This window comes from Euwallacea similis, chromosome 22 (genome assembly GCF_039881205.1).
Source record: "Euwallacea similis isolate ESF13 chromosome 22, ESF131.1, whole genome shotgun sequence".
In the NCBI taxonomy this organism is placed as follows: Eukaryota; Metazoa; Arthropoda; class Insecta; order Coleoptera; family Curculionidae; genus Euwallacea; species Euwallacea similis.
The window spans coordinates 745048-755510 of record NC_089630.1 but is presented as its reverse complement, the minus strand read 5'-3'; the positions used below and the strand labels follow the sequence as shown (position 1 = coordinate 755510).

Below are 10463 nucleotides of genomic sequence, written 5' to 3'. Positions count from 1 at the left end.
ATAGGGTATGAAACGTCTTTCTTCTTAATAATATCTCGTATTCCTACATTTATAAACAGAGTTGACTAAAGCTTTTTTATTTCCAGGTTCAGCATTATAAATATGTGCATAAAAGAGTTCTACAGATGTTTAATTTGTTTTATTTATTCCCAGTATTGAATTTTCTTAGAATAATTTTTTTAAATTGATTGTTTACATATAATACATCCCGTCAAGTTCACAACTCTAGTAATCATTCTAAACATTCCACAATAGTCGTTACACTGATAGTTAGATTGACGTGACATTGACAGGCATCTGTCTAAAATGCTCTTCGATCGAAAACCGCGAGCTTCGTGAGGTAATGCAAAATTTTCAACAAATTTGTTATTGTTCAAAACAGATTGTTTTTAATGTTTTCAGTAGCTTAAAATGACTAAAAATATGTATTAAAAGTGGCTTTAATTTTAAACGGTGAATTGCTGACAAATAGGCGACATGAACGGTAAGTAATCACACTGTAAAGTCAAGGGGAAACGGGGCTTTTGTTTGCAGTTTCGGTTTTGCCTTTTCTCTTGTTTTGTACCATTTTATTTGGAGCTGAATATTCCTTATAACACGCTCGGATGCCAAGAAGTATATTCGTTAATCCTTATTCTTTAACACATTTAATTTCCTTTAACAGTGTCCCCATGAATATCTATGAAACCAATTATTATTACATTACATGTAGATTATAGTAACATCGTAAAATATATAAGAAGTAGTTTTTGTAATTTAATAACTCAAGTATTGCTTGCCGTAATAGTTTTTGTACATCTCCATATTATATAAATTAAAATAAGATTTGAGAAACAATTTTATGCATTCACTTACACTCAACTCGACCTAGTCTACTTCAAAAAACATCTTTATCCTGCAGGACTCATAAATATCACTTAATAGGTGAGTCAGTTTAAATAAGCTAACATTTAAAGCTATTCTTGAGATCTCAATTAGAACATTCAAACTTTATTGCTTATACTCATTCAAAATTCAAACCTTCACTGGTATGTAGTTTTGAGAGTATAGAACTGGTACTGTGCTAATTTATTTCAAATGACTATTTGTGCAGAATTCAGAATGTGGTGCTAGTTTACCCTAAATGTATCACATTTTTTTACCTTAAATGTGGAACTCGAACTAACTGGGTACTGTCGAAATATTAAGTGCAAAAATTGAAAACTTTGAAAGATCATGCAAGGCTTCCCAAACATAACTTTTAACTCCTACCAGTGCCAAATAAGCTAAGCGGAGCTGTCAGATGTCTTTAACCTTTTTCAATATTTGTAAATTTTTACTAATAGGATTCTTTATCTTTAGTAATTTCCTTCATACTATGCTGCCATTTCAATAACTGTACTATTAACCTGATGAATACCAACATTTTAACTTATATTCCAGTGTATAATCCCATGCCTGGAATGGCAGAAATGGAAATGGTATGGATGGGGTCTCAGCCAAGTGCTGGGGATGTGCCTTTAGGACTCATTCCTCCAGATCCCAATGATATGCTCTTGGATCATCATGAAAATATGTATTACACCCCTTCACATCACAGCATGTCTAGTCAATCAATGGATGACATGGCCATGCAAGGTTCCCATATGGTATATCAATAAAACAATATTATTAATAATAAATTATTGATAATTAAATGGCTTATAGGATACTGGTGAAAGCTATGACATGATGCATTTTATTGACTTGAAAAATGAAAGCAATGACTCCAGTTATTTAGATGATGGGACCTCATCTCCAGTTTACATGATAACCACCTCCACCCAAACAATACCATGCCCCACCAGGAAAATTAAGCCTATTAAACACCCAGGCTTAGTTTTAAAGACCCCAATAGCTTATCAAGGCAACACAGATCCTTCAGTAATACCAATTCAGAAGGATGGAATAGGTAACATGTTAGCTGAAGAGATTTATTGAAAGCTATATAAAAATGTTTTGTGCAGCTGTATGTGAGAAATGCGGTGCTATTGGAGTTAAACATGCGTTTTACACAAGAGAGAGGAGGTTTTGCTCTATGGCATGTGCGAGGGGTTATAGTGGGCTTATTCCAGAACCACTCCCCCAGGCCAATCCGGATATACCCGACTCGAAACATCATTATGCCAAGTATAAGTTCGCCATGAAATATAACGATGATTTTAATGATTGTTATATTGATCCTAGGTAAGTGGAAATAATTATTGATGGTTGAATTTTGTTTATTGGTTATGAAAAGATAAGTGAGATTTATAAACTTTGCTGCTCTAATTTGTCGGTTGCTTTTATATGTTTTCTTTGGTGGGCACTAAAATTTCATATGTTGCTTGAATTATTCCAACAGCAACCGAATGACGAGAACAGCAGAGCAATTAAAAATTTTTTATATAATCTTTGAATTTAATTCTTGATTAGTCAAAAGTTATAACTGTTTAGGGAACCTTCTAATAGTTTGATTTTCATGATTTAATATCATAATTTCGATATAAAATAAATTTTTACAACATAGGTTACCACAAATAGAAAAATTGCCTCTCGCAGCAGACGATTCAGTGCCTCTAGTAAGAAGAAAACCCTCAGAATTGGCTCATTCATTCAACTGGGATTCTCAGCTGAACGATAGATATTTCGTAGCTGCTCCGGTCACTTGTTTCAAACACGCCCCAATGGCCGATATTTGGGAAAATATTATGGTCGGAATGAAGGTAGTTTTTAACCTTCTAACACGCATATTTTGTAAAGGGAAATTTTCTTAAGGTGGAGGTTGAAAATACTGATTGCGATAATGTCTCTGATGCATTTCCCGACTCCTTTTGGGTAGCTACAGTGATGCGTATTGTGGGCTACAAGGCGCAGTTGAGATACGAGGGATTTGGAGCAAATGATACTAAAGATTTCTGGGTTAGTTTGTGCTCAAATCAAGTGCATCCAGTAGGTTGGTGTGCGACGAGGGGTAAACCGCTAATACCTCCCAAAACCATCGAAAACAAATACAGTGATTGGAAGGATTTTTTACGTAAACGCTTAACAGGTGCTAGAACACTGCCTTCAAACTATAGCAATAAAGCGATCGAAAGCCTTAAATCTAGGTGGGTTTTAAATCTTGATGATTTTTGTATAAGGAAAATGAGTGGAGATGGTTTTTAGATTTGAAGTGGGCCTTTGTTTGGAAGTCGTCGATAAGAACCATATAAGTCAAGTAAAAGTGGCCTTTGTTAATAAAATAGTAGGTAAAAGGCTTAATGTGAAGTATTTTGACATGGTCTCTGATGATGGGGGATTTTGGTGTCACGAAGATTCACCACTATTGCATCCTGTCGGCTGGGCCAAAAAGGTATGTTGTAAATTCTCCCTATTGAGTGGAGGAAATCAGCTATCATCGTCACGTTTTTGAGCGTAAATAATAAAATTTTAAGGTGGGTCATCATTTGGTAGCTCCGATTAACTACATTGAAAGAGTGAACCAAGGGATATTTGAAGATGAGGACGCTACTGAAGAACTTTTCAATCCCATTCAAGTCGGTTCTTTAGATCATACTAGTAGCGGTAATTAATAATTATTATCCTCTTTAAAAAAAACAACAACAAATAATTGCATCTCTAAAGGATTTTCCATTGGCGTGAAACTGGAAGCCATAGATCCCCTCAATTTGTCCTCAATATGTGTGGCCACCGTAATGGACGTTTTGAATTATGGTTACGTTATGATTAGGATCGACACTTACGATACAGATTTCACTGGTAATTTCGCCATTATTTTCCTATAAAAACGACCTCATTTCCGACTTTCAGGAGGTGACTGGTTCTGTTACCACGTGAAATCCCCTTGTATATTTCCAGTGGGGTTCTGCCACAAACACAACATCCCCCTAACCCCACCTAAAGGCTACGATCAGGTGATAAATCGCATTATATTCAAGATTTTCTATTTTATTACCAAGTTCAAAATGTAGGCCGCATTTGATTGGAACAACTACCTCATAGAGACAGGAAACATCCCTGCAGATCCTTCACTGTTTAACACATATGTGCCCCTACATGGATTTGTACCAGGGATGAAGATTGAAGCTGCGGATTTAATGGATCCACGACTGGTTTGTATTGCCACAGTAGGAAAAGTTGTGGGCCGCTTACTTAAAGTACATTTCGATGGATGGGAGGAAGAATACGACCAATGGCTTGACTGCGAATGCTCGGATATTTACCCGGTGGGATGGTGTCAAAGCGTGGGGCATAAATTGGAGGGGCCGCCACCTCCTCAACACAAATCAACCGCACCTGTAGCCAAAAGTCCTAAAGGTGAGTTTCCATTTAAAATATCTTTGTCAATTGATAGTTTAATTGAATGATGAAAATCCACAAATATAGGAAGAAAATTGTGATATGGAGTATTAATACTTATTATTATTATTGATAGGGGTATTTTGCTGTCTCTTTGGCATATATTATTATTATTGTCGCTATCTCTGTGTGTCCTTAATGGGTTAATCCTTTGAAAAACCTGGAAAATTTATTGCAGTGAAGAAGAAGAGCCGTAAAAAGAAAAACAAGGAGAGCTCCAAAACGAGTTCTTTCGGGAGCAATAACTCCTTGGCCTCTTTATCTAGCAAAGCACTTAAGGTCGGTTTGAATTCTCTTACAAAACAATATTAATAATCATTAAGTGTTCTTAATGCAAATATTTAGACTGAATCCCAAGAAGTATCGGAGGTGGAGCAACAGGAAACTGACGATTTAGGCCATGAAGAAGACGACCAGTCCATGAGCGCTGATATAAAAAGCGAAATCAGCGAGGAAAATCACGGACCTGAAACTGGTCAGCGGTCCAAATATGTTAAAAATATGTCTTTATTGCGGTTTGGTTTTTAGGTGAAGAACCAGCGGGGCCTGATCAAAGCCTCCCAATCGCTAGCAGTGAATCTTCTTTAGTGGTAGTAAATAATGTGGACTTAAAGCCGACAGTAGAGCCTCCAGAGCCACCTCCTGAGCGTAAACCTCCCATGCATGTCAGTACCATTAACTGAATATGTTATTGTGATCCTAAAAGAGAATTTTAGGTGTCAAGCAACTCCAGTCCGAAATTAATACCTAGGTTAATAGATAACGCAAATTTCGTCCTGGAATCAGCGGGAGAATTGTGTCCGGAGGAGTGGAACGTGTTTGATGTAGCCCAGTTTTTGAGGGTTAACGATTGCGCCAATTATTGTGATGCGTTCAGTAAACAGGTGAGCTGTAAGGATGTTTGTATGGGTTATTTGAAGAGTTGTTGACAAGTTCTGTGTATTTCCAAATCGTGGCAAGTGATTTTAGATTTAAGAAGTCCAGTTGGTTTATTAGATAAAATTTACAGAATTATTTATCCTGGAAAATCATAAAAAAAAGCCCAGGTATTTTTCTGAAAAATTTTAATAAGTTTACTTCGTGTTCCTGGAAATTCGTAGAAGTTTAGGCACTTTTAAGGAAAAATGTTGAGAAATTTGGTTTTGGAATCGGCGGAGACATTTTTAGCCGCTTAAGTGAACAGTCATTTCGATGAATCAACACTAGGAATTTAGTTTTACAATAAGAACAAAAATAAAACTCGCGCTAATTCTAACAGTTATTATTTCAATAAGTTATAATTTCATATTTTATCTCAGTTTCTAAAATCAATAAGTAGGTACGCTGAACTAGCCTAAACTAACCTGCATAAACTTATTTTCATTTCGCATTATGTCATTCATCTTTAACTAATGTGATACTTATGTTTATCAATGCATTCATTGTCGCCAAGCCAGATATCAGAGTATTTTGGTTTTTCCAATGCTTAAGTGTTTTCGCATTGTTTGCGCTATATCTAAACAACTGATGATATCTGATTTGCACTGAATTGTGTTTTGATTTGAAGTGAACCATCAGGAAATGTTACGCATAACCTTATTTGGTATCAAAGACGCTTTCTAAAACGAAGCAATAATATTTAGCATAATCTAATTAAAACTATCTAAGTTTATCTCTTTCTCTCTCTCTCTCCCTCTCATGAGCTTGATCCTAGGGAGTGTACCCTAAATCTTCCGCACAAGGCAAAAAAACATCTTTGAAAATCCCCTGCGATGTAACGTTGAAATTGTCCACATACGAATCACTGTAAATTGAAGCGGCTTCTTTGAATTCCAGTACCAATTCAGTAATTTTAGCCGACGTGTCGTTGAATTTTTCAGCGAACTCGTTAAGGCTCACAATGTCCCCTAAAACAGCTTGAACAGTGAGGCAAACGTAGAAGGGCACGAAATCGGTGAAGTTAAAGGGGCACTTGTAAATTCTGTCTCTGATAGTGTAGCTTTTCGCCAACGAGGCATCAGCTGGGTCGATGTACGTCTCCGAGGTGAAATCGTTAAAATTGGTGGTAATATTGTCTAATTTCTCCTGTAATTTGGCGATGGAGTCTTGGGATGCGTTGTAGACTAAAGTGATCGCTTCCGAGACGCAGGAGCTGATGTCAGTGTCTACAATTAGAAAAAAACATTGTAAAATTTTTATAGTTTGTTTTCCATGCTTATTGCGAATATATAAATTTTGTATGTATTTACCTTGTGTGAATGCATTGTGCCGTTCATTCTCAAATTCCTTAAACAGGCTACTTTGCAAGTTTGTAATCTTCCACACGCTTTGCTGCGACAAGTATATAGCCACTGCATTGACGAACTCCGTCCCAACTGCCACGGCGTTCTGAATGACTTTCAAAATTACTTGCTGTACGTCCTCAACCACCGATTCCAAATTGAGAATGTATGCATTATAGTCAACGTCATCCCTAAAAGACAATCCTAGACGGGCCAAGACATCCGCTGAAGCATTGTCCATTCCGGGGATGTAACTTGGTAAAGCCTGCAAAATATGGTATTTGTCAATTATGACTCATTTATATCAGTTATTGCTATTAAATTGTGACAAAGTTGTAATTAGCACTTACTTTGGAGGCGTAGATCGCCGTACAAAACAGAAAAAATATCTTGAATAGCATTTTGAATTAATCGCGGCGTGTCGATGAGTGTGGGTGCTTCTGAGGTGCTCTCGTTATTATAGGCCTAAGAACTCGTGCACTCGGAAAGTACTGCCTGTTTTTCTTTGACTTTTTTTAAAGACTGAAGAGGCATTTTTGCGCCTAACTGATATGTTAAGTGTCCACTTCAATTGTTGACGAAATGGTGAAGTGTTTAGCGTAGCACAATTTTTATGTCAAAGTACAGTGTGACACCGATTGCAAATTGAAAACATTGAGGATGTTTTCAAAGATTGAGAATCGGCCATTCAAGTTTGTTTATGATGCATTTGCAATTGCAGTGAATGATGATGAGCCTTATTTGAGGAATCATTCAAACGATTAATTTCTGGAAGATTTGACAGTCTCCTATATTTCAAGTAATAAAAAAAGGGTCATTTAAGCCCACTTTAAGTTGGATGAACTAAATAATATGTAACAGTAATGTAGCTGAGATGAGGTATTTATGACCTGTGAGAATTTTTGCGATGGTAGTACTCGAAACAATAAACCGTATCTGAGGATTAAAAGTTACACATTAAATATTTCGTAATATTGCAAATTTAAGTACATCTGTACTTGTTGTTTTTAAGTATTATCTATGAGAAAACGTGACGTAATGGGGTTATTATTAAATCATAAAGTGCATAAAAAACATACCTCATTTATTTACCTTAAAAATGCATGTAGTCCTAGAAAACACAAATTTTAAAGCTTATCTTTCATCATTTTATCATTCTTTTTTACGAGACTTTAAATAGCCGTACTCCGATACGCCAGTACGGCCTCGCTGAAATAGGCCAGACGTAGACCGGTATATGCCAATGAAATATTGGATAAACATTCAAAAAAGTAGATACATGGTCATCACTGCAATTGGCTTTTATCTCACTGCTTCATCCTGCAATGCAGTTATGTTTTTTGCCAGGAGTTCACGTTCCTTTTTTTTGTAGAAAATTACTGGCAAAACTCTGCTGAACCTCAACAAAGAAGACATTCTGGAGTACACAGGCGGGAAAGTGGGTCCCAGCCTGAAAATTTTCGACTTGATCCAGCAGCTCAAGATGAAGGTGAAGCCCGCCCATCTGCGTCACCGAAGCATAAAAGCCAATATCAAAAAAGCGTTATAGTGCCTCAAATTATAGAGTAATTTGAAGTCCTGGCAATGTGGGGCTTTGTTTGGGTGAAAGTTTGTGAAAACTGGCCTTGAGAATAGTGCACTTATTGCGGGTTTGAGTGAGGGGATTTAGTAATAAATTTAACCGAGAGATCGATTTAGAAACAGGAGTGGTATTGGGTTTTGTAGAGCTTTTATCGAAGACAACATATTGGGAATGAAGAGACAAACAGACCAGTGTTCGTGATTAATGACAACACAGTGCCTTTTTTTATTTTGAGTCTATAAAAATCTGCGCGACAAAGCGGCTCGCCTGATTATATCGACGTCTTTCTGATATAAACTTAATGTCCGCCATTTTGTCAATAAGAAGTGTGCATCCACTTTTAAATACCATTCTGACGAAGACAGGCATAGGGACGGAAAATGTAATAATAACGATGTGTTAAACATAATTTTTCCTACTAGATTTCAATGGCACCATTATTGGGTGTGTTGAATGATCGTGATGTACATTTTCTCGCCTTTTTTTTTATAAAACATTTTAATAACAGTTAATAATGACACGTATATAACGACGTATACACGTATGTAGTATTATTTACCTACCGAGCGAACAGCCCATAATGTCATCATTCCATTGTTGTTTTATTTACGGTTGTCATGGAAATGAATGTCAAATGGTAAGGTCGCCGTTGATATTATAATTCATTCGGCCTCTGGGGTTTAATTTACTCAGCCTTTACTGGGTCTCTAGCACCAGTGGTATTAGCCATTTAATTAATTACTGCGTCGGTTGGTTTTATATATAAAATAATTTTATATATGCATTTTTCCAGTCCTGGATAGACATGTTTGTGGCAACATAGCAACGTTTTGTTTCTGCAATTGCCAAATTTTGAGTTAAATTTCTCCTGATTTTCTCCTCCAAAAAGTCTACTTTAAAAGTGAACATAAATCTTTTTGAAAATATTCCCGAAACAGGAGAATCTGGGCAATTTTTAAAATTTTTTGTTTTCTCAGAAGCGGATACAATGAGCATAAAGTAAGTAAGTAAAATTAAAACCTACTACGGCATTATGTGTTATTCCCACTTTAATTGGCTTGAATACCCCGTGGGCCTGTTTCTCTACAATTTTATTTCATCTGTTTGTCTCTCCGCTAGGTTAAACATAGTCGAAAATTCGAAATGTTAATGACGATTTTGTTGGGCCTGCAGTAGCATATTCTCCCAGCGCCATCTGCCGTGCCCTTTTTTGCTGCGTCTCGAGTAAACTGAGTGTAAGCAGCAGGGTTTAATGCACACGGCTTATAGCTAAGAGTGATGACGATAAATTCAAGTAGCCTTAGGAAAATTGACAAGATTGTGACCTATTACGACTTCATGCGTCATTCCAATTCTGTGCTTATCTAGTTCGAGTAGGAATTTTCATAACAAATATGTTTCTTTCTGAGGTTGAAACTACGTTGTTCGCGCATGAAGATTTACAATTTTTCGGTTATTTAGTTTTTAAAGCTATAGTAATTGCAGAATTTAGTGTTAAATTTATACTAAATCCCATAAATAGAACTCGTCTTCAGAAATGACAGGTTTCTTTTCTAGGTCATTTCAAGTTTCAGTTTGCTTTAACACTTTTTTTAAAAGGCCCAGTTTGGTGAACGGAATAGTCACAATTAGGTATTTGTATATAAGTACCTTTGTACATATTAGATTTATACGAGCGTGTATTGCAAGATAAAGCATTTTATATAATATTATTTCGATTTGAGAATTTTTGCTACTTTATTGATATCTACGTATAGTTTAGATGATATTGTATTTTCAGTTACAGGGAGAACGTGTTGTAGCCTTTTGCAGGCTTCTCGAAAAGTTAAAAGATCTTAATTAAACCTTATGGTGATCTTGATCGCAATTTAAAACGTTTCTAAAAGATTAACGCAAAGTACCTGTGAGGTATGAGAAGTCCATCATAAGGAATTGAAGGCATGAATTAACGTATCCCTCTATTAAAGTATATATTAATAGCTAAATCTCTGATAATTTTAGTTTTCCACTAAACAGGCCATTAATTTATTATATTTTTCTAGCCACCTAAGTGTGCGAAATGGAAAATTATATAATTTTTGCCACGTTTTTTACTCGAAAGTTTAGTTAATTTGCAGTGAGAAGATTACTAAAGCTAATCGAATAAGAATAAAGTTATATCTAAATAAGTTTTATTTGATTTTCAACTTTTTGTCCTCCCCGGTATCTGTGATCCGCCCAAGAATAATCGTTAAAGACGTGGCAACGTCGCGTTCTGACGG

The 10463-nt window shown here is 36.1% G+C and overlaps 2 protein-coding genes across 2 annotated transcripts; one reads left to right on the top strand and one right to left on the bottom strand.

Annotated features, from left to right (window-relative positions):
• Positions 1-293: 293 nt before the first annotated feature.
• Sfmbt (Scm-related gene containing four mbt domains) lies at positions 294-10370 on the top strand. Its single transcript, XM_066400979.1, has 16 exons — positions 294-484; positions 1423-1628; positions 1687-1930; positions 1986-2205; positions 2528-2723; positions 2776-3107; positions 3166-3352; positions 3435-3564; positions 3625-3759; positions 3811-3914; positions 3972-4317; positions 4538-4638; positions 4705-4834; positions 4888-5024; positions 5076-5243; positions 7993-10370. Exons 1-16 carry the CDS (start codon positions 478-480, stop codon positions 8167-8169), a joined length of 2820 nt encoding a protein of 939 aa, XP_066257076.1. The 5' UTR covers positions 294-477; the 3' UTR covers positions 8170-10370.
• Positions 5425-7098, bottom strand: LOC136416031 (uncharacterized). The gene is made up of 3 exons (XM_066400994.1): positions 6971-7098; positions 6588-6885; positions 5425-6503 (listed from the first exon to the last, which is right to left on the bottom strand). The coding sequence occupies exons 1-3, from the start codon at positions 7019-7021 to the stop codon at positions 6049-6051; spliced, it is 804 nt and encodes a 267-aa protein (XP_066257091.1). The 5' UTR covers positions 7022-7098; the 3' UTR covers positions 5425-6048.
• Positions 10371-10463: the final 93 nt, after the last annotated feature.